The 22,666-nt window shown below is 38.0% G+C and overlaps 1 protein-coding gene across 4 annotated transcripts in view; it reads left to right on the top strand.

Annotated features, from left to right (window-relative positions):
• Positions 1–2,458: 2,458 nt before the first annotated feature.
• Positions 2,459–22,666, top strand: part of LARP1B (La ribonucleoprotein 1B) — a 119,723-nt gene continuing 99,515 nt past the window's right edge. For 2 of the 4 annotated variants that reach the window (XM_008699726.2, XM_008699727.2), the window contains exons 1-7: positions 2,463–3,329; positions 11,650–11,708; positions 12,121–12,180; positions 14,436–14,625; positions 17,634–17,774; positions 21,979–22,122; positions 22,364–22,529. In XM_008699726.2, the coding sequence (XP_008697948.2) occupies positions 2,837–3,329; positions 11,650–11,708; positions 12,121–12,180; positions 14,436–14,625; positions 17,634–17,774; positions 21,979–22,122; positions 22,364–22,529 (1,253 nt within the window). In that variant the 5' untranslated portion in view covers positions 2,463–2,836. Of the gene's footprint in view, positions 3,330–11,649; positions 11,709–12,120; positions 12,181–14,435; positions 14,626–17,633; positions 17,775–21,978; positions 22,123–22,363; positions 22,530–22,666 lie in introns of all 4 variants that reach the window. The other 2 variants (XM_008699725.2, XM_040626295.1) reach the window with 2 other exon arrangements.

The raw sequence follows: 22,666 nt of genomic DNA on the forward strand, positions 1-22,666 counted from the left end.
ATTACAGTGATGATCCCCAAATACCAACTGTTTTTTTTGTTTGTTTGTTTTTTAAAAGATTTTATTTATTCATTTGGCAGAGAGAGAGACAGCCAGCGAGAGAGGGAACACAAGCAGGGGGAGTGGGAGAGGAAGAAGCAGGCTCCCAGCGGAGGAGACCAACGCCAAGCTCGATCCCAGAATGCCAGGATCACGCCCTGAGCCGAAAGCAGACGCTCAACGACAGAGCCACCCAGGCGCCCCCAAATACCAACTGTTGAATATATATATATTTTTTAAGATTTTTTTTGTAAGAGAGAGAGAGAGCATGCATGCAGGGGAGCAGCAGAGGGAGAGGGGGAAGCAGGCAACCTGCCAAGCAGGGAGCCCAATATGGGACTCAATCCCAGGACCCTGGGATCATGACCTGAGCCAAAGGCAGACACTTAGCCAACTAAGCCACCCAGGCAACCCTCAACTGTTGAATTCTTTAGAGACCTTTTGAGTATACATTTACCCTCCAGTTCTTCTCTTCCGGCAAACACAACCTATTTCCAAGAAAGTCCTGTGTTTCTTCAATAAAGCACCTTTACAATTCTTCAAAACAAAACAAAATAAAACAGCGATAAACAAAACCACCAACCATGGTTAGGTAGCCCATATGAATCTAACTTCGGAAAACCATTCCATAACCTTTTCTTCAACAGAATCAGTCTTTAATTCACCTGTACTTAAATAGATGGTAAAGGGACACTTGGGTGGCTCAGTTAGTTAAGCATCTGCCTTCGGCTCAGGTCATGATCCCAAAGTCGTAAGGTCAAGTCCAGCATTAGGCTCTTGGCTTAGCGGGGAGCCTGCTCGCCCTCTACCTGCCACTCCCCCTGTTTGTGCTCCCTCGCTCTCTCTGACAGATTAAATAAATAAAATCGTAAAAAAAAAAAAAAAAAGATGGTAAAATAGAATGTGTTCTGAGTCACATCCAGCTTCAACTTGTTGCTGAGCTTTTGTAAACAAAACCAGCATTACCTGGCAGGACTCCAAAAGGCTGATTACAACAGGAAAAGCAGCTAGTTGATAGTTAACAAAACAAAGCTTTACCAATAACAGAGCTAGTGAAGATGGTGCCTCCTTGGGAATATAGGGAAGTACAGTACTTATTTACTGGTAATGGGTTCCGAAGGTTGCTTAGGGTCAGACAAATCGGAAATCAGTGATATGGAGAGCAAGAAAGGTCTTATTTATAACTGTTGTATGAATAGTTCACTAACCTTAGGAAAATATAAAAATTACCCCTAGTACAACTTTTGAGTAAATATAAACATTTATCTAGGGTTTAATGTGATTGAAGTGAGACCTCTGGGAGAAGAGTCCTGTATAAGCTCTCTGCCTAGTTTGGCAGCCCTAAAAGAAGCCAGGAGGGACCCACTGCCAAGTGCATACAAATGCCAGACACAGAATATTTTTTGGGGGGTGTCCCTCGGTGAAAACATTTTCATTGGGTCAAACCCATTTTCAGCGACCCTGCACAGGAACATAAACATTTAGTAACTTATAAATCCACGCCCATGAAATCAATATTATCACTCACTTAATTTCAGTGCCAAATAGAAAGCTCTTACTGGAGTTAGTCAAAACGTATTTGTACCTTTTAAACATATATCCATTCCAGGAGAAAATACTGGGAAACATGGTTAATTTGTAAACAAGTGTTATCGCTACAAATTAAAGGAACATGTAACAACAACGACAACAAGTTGCCGAAACATTAACCATTTGTTTTACTCAAGAGCACTTTAAAAATATTTCATTCGAGGGTGGAAATGAAGGCGGGAAGTGCACTAAACCAATTGCCTGGGCAAAGGTTTCATAAACAGTTACCTACAATTTACACAATTTCCATTCTGGACGTGGCTCAGGATTACAAGTGATCGAGGTGCCCCAAAACCTCAGGGGGAAACTTTTTCATCGGGCAAAGCGACTGACACAGAGAGCAAAAGACCTCCTCCGGGACCCTGGCCCGCAAGGAACTGGCCCAGGGTCGCCCGCAAAGACAACCCCTCCTCAATTTAGCGTCCTGGCCTGGGGCAAAGCGACCGCCCCCGCCCGTCGGGCGCCACGTGCGTAGGCCGCCCCGCCCCTCGCCCGCACCAGGCAGAGCGCAAGCCATTGCGCTGCGAGTCACAGAGGCCCGGTGAGCGCCCCGCCCCTGCTCCCGCAGTCCGGGCTGCGGTAGCCCGCGAGCGCCGGAATCGTCCAGTTCGCCCTCCCTCCCCCTCGGCTGGCCGCTGGGGCGGGGCCGGCGCTTAGGCCGGGCAGCACCCAGACCGGCTCGTCAGTCAATCACCGCAGGCGGCGGCCTGGCTAGGGCAAGAGCGGGTGAGTAGCCACGTCACGCTCCTCCGGGAGGCCCCGCCCCCACCCCGTCCTCTGGGACCGCCCCTTCCACGCCCCCGCCTCCGCCCCCGCCCCCTCGAGCAGTTACCGGCTGTGGGGGCACGCGCCTCCTTGACTCCGCTAGAGGTCCTCCAGCCCCTACTTGCAGCGCCTCTGCCACTGCCCGCGCCAGGTGAGGGCTCGCGGCTCCGGGCTGCGGCTCCCGGCGCTTGTTGGCTGGCTCGGGGCGTGCGCCTGTGAGGCGGGCTGGGCCGGCGGGCGGTTAGCGCTCCGTTCCACGCGGGGAGGGGCGGCACGCCGGGCGCTGCACGGCGTCGGCCGACGCGGGCTGCAGTGGCGGCCGGGCTTTCGGGTTTTCTGCCCCAGGCCGGAGCCAGTCGGTTTCCCGGCGGAGAGACGGGCAGTCGGACTCCCTGGCCCCAGGCCCCCCCCCCCCGGCTGGGGTGGCTGGGGCAAGGGGACGATGTCTGCTCGCGCCGCGGTGCCCGCCGCTCACTCTCGGGGAGAGCTACCCGCGGTGGCTGCTGAGAAGGAGTCGCTGTTGGTAACGGCGAGTCGGCAGGCCGAGCAGCTGTCCCCGCCCGAACGGGAGGGCAAGGAGGCGGCGAGTGAAGAGAGGGCCGCGACAGCCATCATCGCGGGTGCGCGGGGAGAGCCGTCGCCGGCCCTGGTGCTGGGGCACAGTGTGCCCCAGGCGGCCGTGCCCGTGAGACCCCTGGCGCTGCACCTGGCGCACAAGGCGCGCGGGCCCGGGGGCCCCTTCAGCGGGGAACCCCTGCCACCGCTGCCGAGGGACCCGCCGGCCGAGGACGCCTTGGAGGATGAGGCGGCCACCGGCCCTGAGGAAAAGCTGCCGCCGCCGCCTAAGGAGAACCCCTGGACCAAAAAGCCTCCCCAACACCTGTCCCCTGCCGGGACGGGACCAGCGCCGTCCCCACTGGAAACCCTGGAGGCAGGTCTGTGGTTTTTGCGGTGGGCACTGGGAGGGTATGTGCGGAGGTGATTCGCTTGGCTGTAGAGGCTGTCGTGGGGCTGGGGGAGGGGCAGGCCTCCTTTCCCTGACAGTCGGAGGTATTTTGTTCCAAGGTGTCATTCACTCTGCCTATTTACATAAATGGACATCTGGGAAGGGAGCGGCAGGAAGAGGTGGGACCTCGGGTTCTCCTTGACTGGTGGGGGCACTGCGGGAGTAACGTAGCTGAGCCGCTCGGCTGGCGCGGCCTCCATTGAGTTTTGCCCCCTCCTTCCCCCACAACGTGGTTGTGACTTGAGAAAGCTAACTTTAGGTAGATAGTGCAGTTCATCCTATAGAAGAGTTTTCGTGGACTTGTAAAAAAAAAGGGGGGGGGTGAAGCAAGTCGGAACAAGGGGATTTATAAGTGGAAGCGCGATTGTAATTTTCTTCGTTGTGAAATAATTGATAAGCTGAAAATCTGGTTTGGAAACAAGAAATAGTCATGTTAAAAATGATACTATACTGTAGTTACTAACAAAATGCTTGGAATTATGATTGTGGTGGAAAATAATTGAACAGGATAGTTGACGTGAGAGTGGATTGCACATTAGGTAAAGGTTATAGTCTTAACATTCGGTTAGCCCTCCTTCTCTTCAGAGGAGGTTAGAGTATGCCGCAGCATTTGAGAGCTGACCAATACGGAATGGCCCTGGGTGCTTTATTTTGGTTGTAGTTTTTTTTTTTTTTAAGTTTAAATGGAAATACTAAATAACAAAGTAGTATCTCCTAGCTTTATTTTCTAAATTACGTTTTAGTAAGTTAATTGAACTTTTTATATAGAAATTACAGCTGCTTACTTGCATATCTTCACTTTTCTTAAAATTAAAGGTTAACAATAAAATGGGGAAGATGTGAGCATGTTTACAGGGTTGTGAGGATCAAGTGAATTAAAGGATGTGGTATAACTGTAAGGTGATTGTTATAAATACATTATATTGCAGGTATATTAACATTTCTTCAGAGGAACTCCAGTAGAGTGAGTTAAGTGTTAATTTCTTTAGCTTTTACATGGTAATACCCATCATTCTTGATACATTTTGACACTTGCAGAAAAAATTACTTAGAAATTTGTTCTAAATTTAATATTACCATCATTCTCCTAGCTGCAAAGATTTGTTTGTTTACTACTATCACTAACTGAAGGAAACAAAAATCTTAAGGCGTTATCTCCGTAAATTTAGCAAAGACAAAGAAAGCTCTTAATGAACCTTAATGGGCTGTCCAACCTCCCTACTTCTAGACTTACACACAATTATAATCTATATTCAGTGAACTACCAAAAAATGAACTTTTTTGATTGTAAAGTTAATTTGACACTTTTTAAAACTTTCAAGGTAAGACTCAGGAATCTTAATTGGAAATGTCCTTTTGAAAAGTATTTAACAGTTTAATTAACCTCAGGTGCCTTCATTGGGGATCTTAATTTTTGTTGAAGGTTAAGAACAAGGTGGTGCTTGAGCTATGTTGTGGTTCATGGGAATTTCGATTTTGCTGATGTCTCTCTGTAGGCAGTTCTTTCTGTTCTTGGAATCCATTCTGTGCTTAGGGGAATACCATTCTTCACTACTTGGAGTAGTGTAGTAACTTAAAAACTCTCCCCAGTACTGGCTGTGCTACAACAACTTCTATTTGTAGTTGGTAATTTAGAGATTATGGTGTAGAAATGCACTGTTCTGAGAGACTTGGGTTCAAATGCAGATATTGTTACTAACTAGCTAGTCAACTTTTGGCAGTTTTTCTGGGCCTTGTAAATGAATGAAATGGGTGTAATTCATCTCTTCCAGTCAATACCAGAGTGCCATCTATAACCTGGGGTGCCTTGGCTTCCTGTTTTCCTAAGCAAATTTGCAACTTTAAAAACAGTGATATAGCAGAGGACCTTTAAGGTTCAGAGTAGGTGCAAACCAGCGATAATCTATTAGTAGGGGGCCTGTATAATTTATCCTACAAACCAGGATACTAGAGAGGCCCAGAGAAGGATATTAATTACGCTGAAACAACAGACTTAAACCATGCTTGTCCTGGCCAAACCTGGATCTACTATCACTCTCTTAATGAGGTGGAGATTTCATCCACAAAATTTTGCCAGAGAGTTTATTATCAGAGATGGGAACATTATAGGAAATGAAAAGGATTATTTTGGGACAGATAATCATGAATTTTCTGTTAGAACCTGCAGTTCTAATTGAACTGCAAGTGAATCATTTTTGCTTCTTCAGCCCTTCTGAGACACTTTATTCCAGTTTTAGGATGGTTTTGGCCTGTGTATTGCTGTTTCTCTTAATCTAGATAAGGCTTCTTTTCAACCAAAGCCTGGTTCATCCAAGAGGCCTAGAATAGTGTCACAGCAGTTTTGAATTCAGTCAGGAGACCAGAAAGGATTGTCCCCCAATCTGTCCTAACCTTGTTTAAAGTACATTTATTTTGGAGACCTGTATTAAAATCACAGTATGGGATTTATTAATTTCTTACTTGTGGCTATGGCTGTATTCTGCATATGAAAAAAAAAGCTTTCTAATATAATTTCAGTTCTTTTACTCAAACATGGTATATAAAAATACTGATTTTTCCATCTTTTTCATCTTTAGTCTTCTCTGACCTCACCAACTTTCCTTTTTCTTAATGTCTGCTTCCCAGAAACCTCAAATAAGCTTATTATTACCCTAAAAACATTTTAAGTAAGTTATATAAATGATACATAAATACATTCTCCTTGTAAAAACAGAAATTTTGATGTCTCCTTCAAGAAAAGAGATAATCATGCTACCTGTTTACTGAATATTCTTTTAGGTCTTACTTCCAAATATAGTGTTTTGTATATGCATTTAGAACATAATATCATCTTCCATTTCATTTAAAGTTGATTGACCCTTTTTATTTTTTGTCTTTACAATAAGTGAGTTTGGGGGCATCTGGCTGGCTCAGTCAGAACTTGGGGTAGTGAGTTCAACCCCCCCACCACCATTGAGGGTGGAGCCTACTTTAAAAGTTACATACCTCTTGCATATATGTCTCACTTTCTCTAGGATAGATAATGAGAATTGGAATTGTTAGGTCACAGGGTATTTGTTAGTTGACAGATTACTCTCTAAAGTGACTGTACAGAGCAATACTCCCACTTATAGAGTACGAGAATTAAATAGTTTTTAAAATGTTTTTTAAAGCACTCACTGTAGCAAAACGGCATTTTACTACTTTCTCCCTTAAATATAAAATTATGTGAAATATTGGTAATTTTCAGCACATTTTCTTAATTAAAACTTTGCTAAAGATTATAGCTATGGGGGCGCTTGGGTGGCTCAGTTGTTAAGCGTCTTCCTTCTGCTCAGGGCTTGATGCTGGAGTTCTGGGATCGAGCCCCATGTCAGGCTCTTCTGCTGGGAGCCTGCTTCTTCCTCTCCCACTCCCCCTGCTTGTGTTCCCTCTCTCACTGGCTGTCTCTCTCTCTCTGTCAAATAAATAAAATATCCCCCCCCCCCCCCCCCGCAAAAAAACCTACTTAAATATCCTACACATTGGTATATTAGTTGTTAACAAGAGAAGAGAGTACTTAAATTGGGAGGGAACCTCTAATGTGTCTGGTCTTATCCTACCTTTCTAGCTTTTTGTTTATGTTCCCTTCTATGTACCCTGTGTTTTGGATAAATGCCTTAGGTTTTCTTGCATGTTAAGGTTTTGGTCATTATCCTTCCCTTTGTTTTAATTCTCTTTATCCCTGAAAAATAAGTCAAATGCTAACTTTGTATGTGGTCTTCTTGGCCTCTCTGAGATGCTCTCCCTTTAATAGTTCATAGCTCTCTTACAGAAATTATCCCTAAGTGGCTTGTACTGGGCACTTACATATTCACATGTTTTATCTCTTGTTCTAGTTTGTAATGTTCTTTGAGGCAAAGGCTGTCTTCTTGATGTCTGTGTATTGTCCACAACAATAGCTTTCTTTTAAATGGTACTCAATGTATGGACTTTATTAATTTGAAAAAAATCTTTTTAAAATTATGATTAAATGCAGTCATGCTGTAACAGATGTCTTTCTTATGGGGTTAGCCAGAGTCAGTCTTTAAAGAACAGATTATATTAATGACTCTCAAATTTTAATTTGCTTAGGAATCCACTATGGGTCTTGTTCAAATGCAGCTCTGATTCTGTAGGACTTGATATTTTGTATTTTTAGTAAGTTCCCAGATGATGTCAGTGACGCTGATTCACATATCACAGTTTGAATAACAAGGGATTTCAGTCCTAATGATGCACAATAAATCACTGTTAACAATTAAGGATGTTGCATCTACCTCACTAGGTAATAGTGTTGCAGTTTTTGTTTTCTGTGACCAAGCCCTTGAAATGGATTGTTTTCCTTATCAATTTAGAATTATAGGTTATAGCTTGTAGATTCCCAGAGTTAAAGAATAACAGTTTAAGGTGCTGGAATATTACTCAAAAAGTTGCAGTAGTATAGTGAAAAATAGAGATGAAGATCACACACTGTTCATGTATATTTATACATGTATTTGAAGCTACTAGCAGCTTTTTTTACATTTAATCTGTTTGGAAAAAATTTATACATTTTTTTTTTTTTTAATTTTCTAGGCTGGCTTGCTTTTTCAATATTACGTTTTCTCTAAAAACATGCAAAGCAATTTCCTCCATTTTAGTTAAAACAGGAAACTCTTAGTTAAAATTACTTTTCTTAGGCTTGTTTTACCTGTTCTATATGTATATAAAATACTTTTAAAACCTGGTAGGCTTCTTTCATTTCATACAGACATCTTTGTACCTTGTCTTTCTTTCCAGGTAATTTCCCAGAATTGGAATTGTTTTATTAAGAGGTACATAGATTTTAAATGACAGATTACCCTGGAGAGAGTATACTACTTTACACTATTACTAACAGCATGAGAGAAATGACCATTTCTTTCTTTCTTTCTTTTTTTTTTTAAAGATGTTATTTATTTGATAGAGAGCAAGCACAAGCAAGGGGAGGGATAGAGGGAGAAGGAGATGAAGGCTCCCTGCTGAGCATGGAGCCCCCAGTGCAGGACTCGATCCCAGGACCTTGGGATCATGACGTGAGTGGAAGGCAGATGCTTAGCCAACTGAGCCATCCACGTGCCCTGCAAAATGTCCATTTCTGTATAGGCTGGCCAACACTTGGCATTCTCTTTTTCTTTTTTGTCAATATGATGGGTAAAAAGTGTTTTGTTTTAGTTTACATTTCTTTATTAGTATAATTGAATACCATTTCATGTTCATTTGTTTTTATTTAATTATATTTTGAGTATAGTTGACACGATGCTACATTAGTTTCAACTTAGTGATTTGACAAGTTTATACATTATACTATCATTTGTCCCTTTTACATCACTGTTACAGTATCATTGACTATATTCCTCTCATACTATGCCTTTTCCCATGATGTATTCATTCCATAACTACAAGCTTGTATCTCTCTCCCCCCCTTACCTATTTTGCCCTAGCCCCCTGTATTTCTTTTTAAAATCATCTGTTCATCTTTTACTTAGATTTTTTTTTTTATTGTTTTAAGTTAAATTTTAGTTAACATAGTATAATATTAATTTCAGGAGTAGAATTTAGTGACTCTCAGATTTTAAAAAACCTTTTATTTACTTATTTATTTTTACAGCTTACTATCATCCTTTTATTCATTCATTTATTTTTTTAAAGATGTTATTTACTTCTGTGAGAGAGAGAGTGTGAGAGAGATCATGAGCAGGGGGGAGGGGCAGAGGAAGAAGCAGACTCCCTGCTGAGCATGGAGCCCAGTGCGGGATTCCATCCCACGATTCTGGGATCATGACCTGAGTGGAAGGCAGAAGCTTAACCAACTGAGCCATCCAGGTTCCCAGCTTACTATTATCCTTTAAAATGAAAAAGTCTGCGTTGATGATGTGGTCTAAGTGAGCAGCACACAGGAGTTCTTTATGTTGAACTTGGAATTAGACAAATGTGTCCACATGGTTGGTGTTGCATGTGCAGTTGCGGCACGTTCTCCTATATGGTTGAGGAGGCTGTCCCTCTGAAGATGACACGCATGAAAAAGCAGCCCACAATGCTTGCTTTTTGTGGACAGCTATCCCCCAAAGGAAAAAGAGGAAAAGATGCTGGCTTCGTAGGTTCAGTTTTTTTCCTAAACTCATTAATCAGGAAACTTAATTGTTTCCATGGGAGGAATTAGGATTTGGAAACAGGAATGTTCTGGGAAAGTCTTCCTCTTAGAAAAGTAAATTAACTCTTAAGGACCATTTAATAACAAGTGTTAAGAAATCACTGTTTGTATTCTAGAGTATCCAACCACCTTGGCCAGCATAGTTTGTCAGGTACTCTGTGATGAGATTAAATTATTATATTGATAACATGTACATAAACATCCTTGTTACCGTGTGTACATAAAGGTACTCCATTAAAATGTCAGCGTTATTGATGCCTCAGAGTTAAATGTAAATTTCCTGAGGAGGAATTAAAGTTGAGAGATTAAAGTTTAAAGAAAAATTCAAAATTTTGAGTCCAAAAGAATTTGCTAAAATCAAAATCTCTTCCTTTTTAAAATTTTTAAATGTGCAAAGAAATAAATACTCCTCCCCAACTTTTTCTTCATGTTTAGCTAGAGGTTATAATCAATGTCTGAGTGGAGTATGGAACTGTATTGGTTTTTAAATCAATAGATTATTAATTTTTTTCATGGTCAAGTATCTTTAAAAATTTTGTTAATAACTTAATTGTGTCATTTAGTAATGAAGTTAAAAAGTTTATTTTTATGTGGTCAGAATAATTTTTTATCTTTAGTTTCTGACCTTAATTTTGTGATTATTAATGTCTAATTGATTTGTAATAAATCTAAGTAAAATCTGCTTGGGTGCCCTCTTCCTTATTATTTTCCATTTCATCAAATATTTTGTATGAGGCTTTATTTTGTAACTAACAGGCACTTAACTTACTTAGCATTATTTTGGGACATGTTTTCCACTTTGAGGGGAAAGTCCTCCAAATGTTCTATATTGTATAACTTTCATAAAATATACATAGTATATATAGAACATGCTTCAGTCAAATTCTAGATAATGTTCAGGCAAATACTGTTCTTTATTAAATGAGATTTTTTTTCCTGTCCCCATTTTTTGTCCTGTTTACCCATATTTTTTAATCTGATTTTTCTTAATGAAATGTTTTATTCTTACACATTATACATGTATACACATATATATGCATACTTAAAGTATAAAGAAGAATAAAAGAAATACCTGTGTACTCGTTATTTCGCTTCAGGAATAGAATTACTATAATATTCAAGATTCTTTTATGTCCATCCCTGGTGACATCTTAATCCTTCATCCCTCTTCCTCTGATAAGTTCTCTATGTCTTTTTAATATTTGCTTCTGAGTTTTAACTCAAAGATTGCTTTATTCTATGAATTGGTCATTGCTGTGATTTTTTGGGTTCATGTTTTGCTGGATTATTATGTTTTTCTATAGATACAGATCCCAATTCTGCTTTTCAATATTTACTTTAGATCACGTTTAGGTAGGTGATACACCATCTGATCATCTTGCTAAGTAATGAACCAAACTAGAAGATAGTGTAAAGTTTCATTTAGAGAGAGAGTCAGTCTCTCTTTGTCTCTTTATCTATTTTATTGTCAACCACTGTCTTATTCAAGATGGGACAAGTGGTGATACTATGATAGTCTTGTATAAACTTATTGTTTTTATGACTTCATCTGTATACAACCTGTTGTGGTTGTTAAACTTGTTTGTTTTCAAGGACAAAGAGTTTGAAGTCTTCTGATTTATTTTTGGATAGTCCTGGATGAAAGTCAGTGTATGAATTATATAGAAAAATGTATCCCTTTGGGAAATGTTACTGACTTTACTGTATTAAAATGTGTTATGTTTCTAATTTTTTCATGTATTCTGTCAGAAAAAGGATTGGTCTGTCAGTTTAAGTAAACTGATTATTTCTCACTTTTGATTTGTGAATACCAGTTTGAATCTGTTTGAACTGTAGTTGACTTCTTGTTAAGAATTTGAGTTTCAGAACTTTGGATTTTGTTGGAAATGACGACACTGGCTTACTGAAATTCATATAATAGTTATTTTGTTAAATATATTGAATTAATTGTAAAATTAAAATTGTTAAATATATTGAATTAATTGTAAAACCTAAAAAAACCCGAAAAAACTAATTCTATGTTTTTCTTTTTTTTCTTTTCTTTTTCTTTCTTTCTTTCTTTTTTTTTTTTTTTTAGAGCTCAGTTCCCCCAAAATTATAAAAGCAGGAAAACCCAAGACAAAGAAATCCAACAAGGTATGTTTTTAGCTATATTCTTCTTAGCTATGTTGATTTTGAAAATTGGTATTTTAGAAACTCTTATTAGAATATTGTGTACTTTTCTTCTAGTTGTATCATTGATGTTAGGTTAAAGTTAATATACTAGAGAATTGTAGCTTTTGTCCAGATCCTATGTATATTAATTTATTCTGTTATCCTATGTAAATCAATTTAGTGTCATTAAATAGTGCTAGACGTTAGATCATAAGACCCAAGCATTATTATATTTCAGTGTTCTGTTGTTTGGAGAGGTTTTTGAATTAATTTGGCAAATGCCTGCATATAATTGTTTGTAGGTGATTTTTAAAGTTGCTTTCACTTTTAGAAAATATTTTTTCTACTTAAGATTTCTAATTTGCAGATATAACACTTATTTATTACTTCTTAGGCTAGTGATTTCAGCGATATGGCGAATTGGCCAACACCAAGTGAATTAGTGAACACTGGAGTGAGTATTGTTTTAAGGCTTTTTCTTAGTAAAGGGAAAATATTCTCATTTCAACATGCAAAATTTATTTTATTTCACATTTAGAGAATTACATTAATAAAGTGCTGAAAACTTAGCAGCTATCCCTTTTATAGTCTAATCCATTTTTCAGATACCTGATTTTATTCATCACATTTTCATCTCATTGTATTCTTAGGAGGTAATCTTATATTTGGAAGGGGTGGTTACCATGCTGTTATCTTCATGTAATATCTATAATTAAAGAGATTAAAATTTTTTAAAAAAGATTTAATTATTTGAGAGAGATAGAGAATGCCCATGCATGGGCGTGAGGGAGGAATAGAGGGAGAGGAAGAGAGAGAATCTCAAGCGGACTCTCTGCTGAGCTCAGAGCCCGAGGTGGTGCTCTCCATCCCATGACCCCGATCTTAGCTGAAATCAAGAGTCCTGGTACTCAACAGTTTGAGCCACCCAGGTGCCCCAAAAGAGATTAATTGTTAATGAGTCTAAATTGAAGCCCATTTTATTTCATAATTTGCTATATTTTTTTGATGTATAATCTTTTCAGTATGTATTGAAGTGCTGATTATACACACACACACACGGATTTATATAGCAAATCAAATCAAGAAATGTTTAATGAATGGATTTTTAATTAATTATTTTTTTAAAAAGATTTTATTTGAGAGAGGTGGGAGGCACAAGCAGGGTGGAAGGGGAAAGGCAAAGAGAGAAGCAGACTCCCCACTGAGCAGGGAGCCCGACTGGGGCTCCATCCCAGGATCCCAAGATCATGACCTGAGCCGAAGGCAGACGCTTAACCGACTGAGCCACCCAGGTGCCCCAATTTTTAATTTAAACTATGAAAGAAACTGAAAGATGCTTCTGAGATATTCTGTCAAGGGGCTTTTTATTTATTTTTTTAAAGATTTTATTTATTTAAGAGAGAGAATGAGTGAGAGAGAGATAAGGAGCAGACTCCCCACTGAGCAGGGAGCCCGACATGGGGCTTGATCCCAGGACTCTGGGATCATGACCTGAACCAAAGGCAGACACTTAACCAACTGAGCCACCCATGCGCCCCAGACATCAAGGGGCTTTTTAGAGGAGCGGTAGCATATATGGTTATCTGGTTACATGTTTTCATTTGATACTACACTTTGCTATTTGTAATTTGTGCACTATTGGTTTGTAGTTGTGGATATATATTGATTTAAACAGCTTAATTAGTGTGTAAATAACATCATAAACTGCATGTGCAGTATATAGTTTGCTAGGTTTTGACCTATACATATACCTGTGAAACCACCACCAAAATCAAGATAATGGACCATTACCTCAGAAGCTTCTTCACACTCCTTTATAATCTCCCTGTCATATTCCCCCCATCAACCCAGGCAACCACTGATATGCTTTGTGTCACTTATAGTTAATTTGCATTTCTTACAATTTTATGTAAGTGGAGTCCTACAGTATGACTTTTTTCCCCTGGCTTTCCCTTAGCTTAATTATTTTGAGATTTATTTATGTCAGTTATGTGTATTAGTTCATTCCTTCTTATTGCTGAGTAGTATTTCATTTTATGAATGGAATGTTTGGTCATCTATGGATGGACATTTGTATTGATTCCAGTTTTTGGCTGTTAAAAATAAAGCTGCTATATAAACACTTGTGTACAAAATTTTGCATGGATATATTATGTCATTTTTCTTGGGTAAATACCTAGGAAGAGAATGGCTGGATTGTGTGGTAGCTACTTGTTTAGCTTTTTCAGAAACTACCAAACTTCATTCCCACCAACAGTGTATGAAAATTGTAGTTGTGTCACATCTTCACTAATATTCGATATAGTCAGTCTTTTAATCTACTTGTATCGGGTATGTGGTGGTATCACATTGTAGTTTTAATTGGCATTTCTCTTGACTAATGGTGCCAGCACCTTTCCATTTACATTTGCTATTGGCATATGTTTTTGTTGAAGTGTCTGTTCAGTTGTAGCCCATTTTTTTAAAAAATTGAGTTGTTTTCTTATTACTGTATTTTGAGAGATCATTATAGATTTTGGATCCAAGTGCTTTATCAAATACTGAGCAAATATTTTCTCCCAATCTTGACTTTTAACAGTATTTTTTGAAAAGTAGTTTTTTTATTTTTGCTAAAAGTTGTCATTTGTTTTACAATATTTAGAAAAGGTTGACTAACCACAAATTTTTGGATATATTAGTGAAAATGTTCATGGAAATTATTTTATTCAGAAAAACTTTTTGCACTGTCAGAGTGTCATCAGCCAAGGAAATAAGAAACCACAAAACAGAAAAGAACGAGAAGAGAAGATTGAAAAGAGAATTAACAGTGAGAGCAAAGAAAGCCGGGAAACAAAATTGGATGGTCCTGGTGAAAATGCCAGTGAGGATGAGACTCAGTCGAGTAATCAACGAAAGAGAGGTCAGTTCATCTATAATTTCATTTTTTCTAGCAGTTTTATTGAGATATAATGGATACATAACATTGTGTAGTTTAAGGTACACAACACAATGGTTTGATGTGTGTATGTGTGTGTGTGTGTGTGTGTATAGTGAAGTGATTTCCACAATTTTAGTTAATATCTATTACCTCCCAGTCACAATTTTTTTTAAAGATGAGAACTTTTAAGATCTAGTTTCAGCAACTTTCAAAAATAGTACAGTATTGATAACTATAGTCACAACGCTGTTTATTACATCTCCAGAACTTATTTGTCTTATAACTGGAAGCTTGTATCTTTTGACCACCTTCACTCATTTCCCCCACTCCTGGCAACCACCATCTGTTCTTGGTTACTGTGAATTCAGCCTTTTTAGAATCTACATGTAATTCAGATCATACTGTATTTATCTTTTTAACTTATTTCACTTAGTTGTGTTGCAAATGGGAGGATTTCCTTCTTTCTCATGACTGAATATTATTCCATTGTATATTTATACATCATATTTTCTTTATCCATTCATCTATCAGTGGATACTTAGGTTGTTTCCATGTCTTGGTTAGATGGTCCTGGTGAAAATGTCACTGAGGATGAGGCTCAGCCAAGTAATAAATGAAAAGGAGGTTAATTTAACTATATCTTCATTTTGATTTTAATTTTTTGAAGAAAGTTGTAGTAATGAATTACATTTAATCAGCTGATTCCTAGTAGTCACCAGTGGGTATTTTGGATTTCTTCAGGATACCATCTGCAGTGGTAACTGATTGGCTTTTGTAACATTCTTGAACCATGAGGCTTTCCTCTTTTGTCCTTGACTTGTACTCTATGTAAGCATATAATGAAGTTGCACTTACAGAGATAGGTGTGTGTGTGTGTGTGTATATATATATATATATATATATATGCATTTTTTTAAAGATATATTCTTGAAAAGTTGTGTGATAATTATTTTTTAAATCTATTGGAACTGCTCCCTGTTTTTTAGGGAGGTTTTTTTGGGGGGGGTGTTAAAGATTTTATTTATTTATTTGACAGAGAGTATAGCAGGGGGAGCATTAGGCAGAGGGAGAGGGAGAAGCAGGCTCACTGAGCAGGGAGCCTGATGTGGGGCTCGATTTCAGGACCCTGGGATCATGACCTGAGCCAAAGGCAGATGCTTAATGACTGAGCCACCCAGGTGCCCCTGTCAGGGAGTTCTGAGAAAATGTTTTTCTAAGAGAAAAGTGAGAACAATTTTGGTCAACTTTTTTTTGTCATAGCATTTCCCCATTAAATTACCCTTTGAGGAAAAAATAGTCTTTGTATCCTTTTCCATATTTTTTACACAACTTTTCATGTGTCTAGGGACAGATTATGATTTAACTGCTTTGTAAAAGCATATACTCATTCAGTGTTCTGAGCCTAGGTTCAAGTGTCTTCAGGGGCCTTTAGGCAGAAAAGTTCTTTAAACTGTTGGAAGGTCAGTAGCTGCGACAAGGTGAACATTGGGAAAAGTGACAGTAGATGCTATGGGAGAGGTAAGGAAGGTCTGCATTGTACAGGGCTTTGGTAGTGTGGAATTAGAATTTTATTTTGAGTGCTATGGGAAGCCATTAAAGCATTTTAATTCATGGAAGTGAAGTGGCATGGGAGGGGACATTTTATAATGAGGTGTAGTTTCCAGCCAACTTCTTTAATAATGGAACTAACAATCTACTGTATATTGAGCACTTATTTGAATTTTTTTTTTAATGAATATCTAATCCTTAGCTGCAGTAAGCATATTAGGCTCACTTGATACAATGAGCCAAGGCTAATTGCTCAAAAGTGGTTGGCAACAGGAAAACCATGTGGTTGTTAGGAAAAAATTTCCCCATTTCTTAAACATTTTTATCACTTACCTTTTTCATGCTACTTAGATACATAAGTCTTTTTTGACTGTCTAGAAGTAATAGAGATGATAGGTCTGTCATCCTGCTTTAAAATTTGTCTTCTGTGTTAATTGCTTCAATTAAAACTTATCAGCCAACACTAAAATCCAGGTTTTTATAGATAAATTCATACAGGAATTATGAGTTGACTGTCCTTAGAGCACCCTTTTTTTTGTCCTTTAAAGAAGAACTTGTTTAATACCAGAGAATCTCACTGATAGAATTTATAGTACAGAATTTAAAGAGGTTTTTTTAAGATTCTTTCATATTCTTTTCCTCATCTGTGAGTAGTTTGCAGGATTTATAGGAAATCAGCATTGTAGTTGCATACTGATAATTCCCTTTTCCTTAATTACCTTGGTGGTTTTTTTTCCTTTATGCCTGAGTCCTGCTGTTTTAGTCAAAAATATATATTGAGTAGAAGACTAAATATTTTGAAACCTTAACTGTGGATTCCACAAATTAAGTAATCTTCAGAATTTCATTATAGTATAACAATTACTCTATCATTTAGTCAACCAGAGAAGTTAAATTGCTGTATCTCTTAAGTTAGGAAGGTGTGTAGTAGCTATAAAAAGATTTCTCAAATGCAGTTAGACAAATTTTGTACTCTAATTTTGAGAAACCTCTTTCATTATTAGTAATGCTAGATAAACCAATATTTTGGACAATGACTTGAAACTAAAAGTGTTTTGAATCATTAGCCAATATTTTTCAGTGTGTGCCTTATAATGTCTTATCAGATATACCCCATTCTAAAGTGAAAGAGTCAGGTATTAGGAGTAGTGTTTTTACATGTACTGCTTATTCATCAGAATTAAGAGTGAGCATTTTGCTTGAAAGTAAAAGAATACCAATGATATTCCATCAACTGGCTTTTCACATGAATTTTAGAAATAGTTGCACAGGTAAGTTTATAAGGAGCTCTGTAAAAAGAAAATTATTTTGGTTCTCTACAAGAACCTTTAAGGACAAACTAAGTCTCCCATTTGATTAAAATTTAGCGTCCTTTCAGAATTGCAAAGCTTTAATGAAAATTGTACAGTGTCATTAAATGATTTTATTTGGTTTTCTTCAAGCTAATAAGCACAAGTGGGTACCACTCCACTTAGATGATGTAAGACCAGACAGTCAAGAAAGACCAGGATCCCGGAACAGCTCAAGATATCAACCTGAAGCAAATAAATCATCACATAATAATAGGAGAAATGATACACGAAGTAAGTTACATTCTAAGAGAAGAATGACACTAAAGAACTTAGTGTTAATGTTCATAATTTTAAGACTGTATAGTATAAACTATTTGAGAATAAGTTGCAGACATTGTGCCCCTTTTAGCATTAAATACCTTCAGAGTATATATCCTGAGAACAGTAATGCTGTCCATAGGCAGATTTTCCCCATAATGTCCTTTTCAGTTTTTTTTCTCCCTCCTTTCCAGGATCTAACCTGAGATCACACATTGCTTTTAGTTGTCTGTTCTGTTTAGTCTCCATTAATCTGGAACAGTTCTGCTTTTGTCTTTGATGACATTGTTTTGTTTTCGGTTTTTTTTTTCTGAAGACTTTGAAACAGTTAGGTGGTAGATATCTCACTTTGGATTTTCTGGTGTTTCCTTATGATTAGATTTGGGTTATCAGTTTTTGGCAGGAATACTGCAGAAGTTAAATGGTTTTCTTCTCAATGCATGGAAATGCACATGATCTTGGTTTATCTTATTGCTGATATTAATTAACTTTGAGCACTTGGTTAAGATAGTATGCTCCAGGTTTCTTTATTTTAGAGATAGTTTTTTCTTCTTTATAATTGATATGTAATTTGTGAGAGAGACTTTGAAATTTTGGAAATACCCAGTTTTTCATCAGACTTTTCATATGAGCTTTAGTTTCCCTTGATGATTCTTGCCTGATTGAATTAAATTTATCATCATCATTGCAAATGCTGATTTTTCTTGCTGTATCATTACTTCTGTATTTATTAGTTGGCACTCTACTATAAGGAACAAATTCCCTTATTATCAATGTGGACTTATGGCTTATTTTTTTGGTGGATTATAATCCATTACCATGATTTTTTAGTTTAATGTTCAGATTGTCCCAGATTTGGCTAGTGGGAGCCTCTTATGGGTAGTTTCTGGCTCTTTTTTAAAAAAATCAACTTTACTGAGCTGTAAATTATACATGTATAAAATACATTCACATTTAATGTTACAACTTAAAGATCATTCCCCCGATATAGTATTTCAACAGGATTTCTCACATTTCAGAAAACAGGAGGACAGTAGGAGGATATGCGGCAACAGTTAGATGAGCATTTGGTTTTATAGGTCTCTGCTGAAATCTTAAGTCTGATAATTTTTTTTTCTAGTCTGATAATTTTTTTTCTAGTCTGATAATTTCCAAAGCATGCATGTTGTCCTGTGAATGGTTTGAGAAGGCTTAAGAAAATTTTAAAAACTAATACTACCTACCACTTAAAAGTTTCCACTTATATTATGAAAAACTTTAAACACACCAAAAGTTGAAAGAATTGTACAGTGAATACCTAACCACCACCTAGATTTAGTAATTTTGCTATATTTAACTCACCTATCTATTGAATTATTTGAAAGTAACTTGCAGACAATCATGACACTTCAGCACTGATGTCCAAAAAAAAAGCAGCATCTAGGAAAATCAACAGTAATTTCCTAATATCATCTGAAATCTAGTTATATTTACTCAGCTACCCACAAAATATGACTTTAAAATTATGAAACTTGTCTACTGAAAAACAGACATTTTGCCTTTGTATCGTTGTTTCTCAAATATATCACTTTAATGTTAAAGAAGTAATATATATTCAGAATTAACATTTTTTCTTAATAAATATTGGGCATATAAGAAAACGTGAGGGTTTTAAAGAACAACAATATAATCAACTGGGAACTGAGCACCAGGTTTAGAAATGTGATTACCATTACTTTTGAATTTCCCTGTGTGCCCCTGCAGTTTCATCCATTGCTTCTCTTCTCAGAAACAAAGGCCTGAATGTTTGTTTTTTGAGTAGTTTTTACATGAAACGGGCATTCAGTATGACTGCATTAACATATTCTTTGGCACTGATTTTTTTCACTTTAGTCTAATTTTCTTAGATTCATGCATGTTGGTGTGTTGCTGTGAGTCCTTTTCCTTGCCAAAGGGTATTTCACTATTTGATAAAATCTGTTGTTGGTAGACCTTTGGATTATTTCAGTTTTTTGAAATTAAAGTGCTGCCGTGTACATTTTTATGTATGTTTGCCAGTAAAGATGTCCAAGAGGTTCTTTGGGGTAATTTCTTCAGACTGCAGCCCATGAGTGCATGATGAAATTGGTGTACTGGGTCATGATCAGGTTTTTCAAAAAATTGATAGATTCTAGAGTACTTCACTCAAAATATATTTTTCATGACAATTGTGAGGGTTTTTTTTTTTAAGGTTTTATTTATTTGTTTGAGAGAATTAGCAGTGGGCAGGGGCAAAGGGGGAGAGAGAGAGGCAGACTTCCTGCTGAGCAGGAAGCCCAGTGCGGGGCTTCATCCCAGGACCCAGAGATCATGACCCGAGCCGAAGGCAGACACCCAACTGACTGAGCCACCCAGGTGCCCCCCACAATAGTGTTTAAATTATAAAAAAAAAGTTTTGTGTGTTCTAGGGTGTAACATACAGTAAGGCTTCCTGTGGGATGAGGCAGACGTGTTTGAAAAAGACAACTGAGGGCTTCACAGGGGAGGGGAGTGGGGGATTGGGATAGGCCGGTGATGGGTATTAAGGAGGGCATATATCGCATGGAGCACTGGGTGTTATATGCAAATAATGAATCATGGAACACTACATCAAAAACTAAGGATATACTGTATGGTGACTAACATAACATAATAAAAAATTATTAAAAAAAAAAAAAAGAAAAAGAGTATGTTAAGATACGCATTAAGGTGGAATTGTAGCATCTAGGGCAGTGATTCTCAATGGAAGTGGTTTTCCCCTACTCCGAAGGGGGCATTTGGCTTTGTCTGGAGATACTACTATTTTTCCACAACTGGGGGCTGGAGGGGGTGAGTGCCTGCTACTGGCTTCTAGTGGGTAGAGGTCATGGATGATGCTAAACATCCTCCAGCCCCCCTATACTAGAGAGCTATCTGGCTCGAAATGTCAGTAGTGCCAAGGTTTGAAAAACCATGGTCTCTAGGATATATATATGTACCTTTGAATTTATTTGATTATTCCAAATTGTTTTTCAAAGTTGATGTGCCTGGCTTTGTTCTACCTTTTTCTGTCTTGGTCAGTGTTTGGAATTATAGGATCTTAAAATTTTGTCAGCCTGGGGTAGATCAAATACTCTGTCTTAATTTGCATTTCTCATGACCAATGAGGCTGAATGCTACTTTCTGTATTTATGGTCCATTTGCTTTTCCTGTTTGCGTTTTAGCAATTTTTTCCCATTGAGTTACTGTGTGTGTATACAGTACATGTGCACTAATGCATTCTATATGTATTCTGGATATAATTCCTATATTGTACTGAAGATATCTTCTAGGTTTTTTTTTTTTTAAGATTTTATTTATTTGAGAGAGAAATAGAGAAGAGAAATCATGAGCGGGAGGAGGGGGACAGGCCAACTCTTGGCTGGGCAGGGAGCCCAGCGCTGGGGGTTGCGGGTGGGGGTGGGGGTGGTGGTGCTGTATCCCAGGACCCTGAGATCATGACCTGAGTCAAAGGCACACGCTTAATCCACTAAGCCACCCAGGTGCCCCTCTTCTAGTTTGTTTTGTGTTTTCATTTCCTTTTTTCTTTCTTTCTTTCTTTTTTTTTAAATTTATTTGATAGCGAGAGATAGGCAGCGAGAGAGGGAACACAAGCAGGGGGAGTGGGAGAGGAAGAAGCAGGCTCCCAGCGGAGAAGCCTAATGTGGGGCTCTATCCCAGGACTCTGGGATCACACCCTGAGCCAAAGGCAGCCGCTTAATGACTGAGCCACCCAGGCGCCCCTCATTTCCTTTTTTCTTTAAAAAGAATGTCTTTTACTTAAATTGAGACAACCTTTCCTTAAACATTTTGTGAAAAGTTTGTTTTTTTTAAGTTTTATATAATGCAAACTCACTAGTGTTGGAACTTACTGAATCTTCAACAGTATCATCTTGACAAAGGACCTCTATCTTTTTAGTGTGTTTTTTGCTTATTAAGAATGTCTTCTGTATATGTCAGTATTTTTATGGGCCGTCTTTTATGCTAGGGATATTTTGATAAATTCCTATGAGATCTTTTAAATTTCTGTCTATCTGAAGAATGCCTGGTTTCTAGTAACTAGTTACAAGGTGGGGAGGGGTAGTTACCATGTTTTCTTAAAAATAATCACATTTTTCACCATTGCAAATTGGAATTATAAAAATATTTTTGTTTTTAAAAGGTTGGAGGCGTGATAGAGAAAAGAGAGACGATCAAGATGACGTTTCCAGTGTGAGAAGTGAGGGTGGTAATGTCCGAGGTTCCTTTAGAGGTCGAGGAAGAGGCCGAGGACGGGGAAGAGGACGGGGCAGAGGAAATCCTCGATGTAGGACATGTATTTTTATTTTGTTAAATTAGTTGGAGTTTGAAAAAAGTGTGCAAGCCCTCTTTTCCCTACTATCCCATATAATGTTTTAACTCATTCCTTTTGGTCTGATAATAAAGATGGTTTTATATTTGTTATTCCTTGAAATACTTCACTTTGGATTTTTCTTTATGGTGACTGTTTCTCTTTTTTTTAAAAAAAAAATTTGTAATCACCTTTATTTTTCTTTACTCACATCAAGTGAACTTCGATTATTCATATGGTTATCGAGAACACGGTGAAAGGACTGATCAGCCATTTCAAACAGAACTTAATACCAGTATGATGTATTACTATGATGATGGTACAGGTGTACAAGTGTATCCTGTGGAAGAAGCATTGCTTAAAGAGTATATTAAACGCCAAATGTAAGTCAGACATAGACTGGATAGTAACATCAAACTTTAATATCATTTATAGTGAATACATTATGACACATTTTCTAAACTGTTTATTAGTAAAATTGGAAGATTTTAATAGTATTTTGTGTGTTGTTTTTTTTTTT

Source organism: Ursus maritimus, unplaced genomic scaffold, assembly GCF_017311325.1.
Source record: "Ursus maritimus isolate PB19 unplaced genomic scaffold, ASM1731132v1 scaffold_11, whole genome shotgun sequence".
Taxonomy (NCBI): Eukaryota; Metazoa; Chordata; class Mammalia; order Carnivora; family Ursidae; genus Ursus; species Ursus maritimus.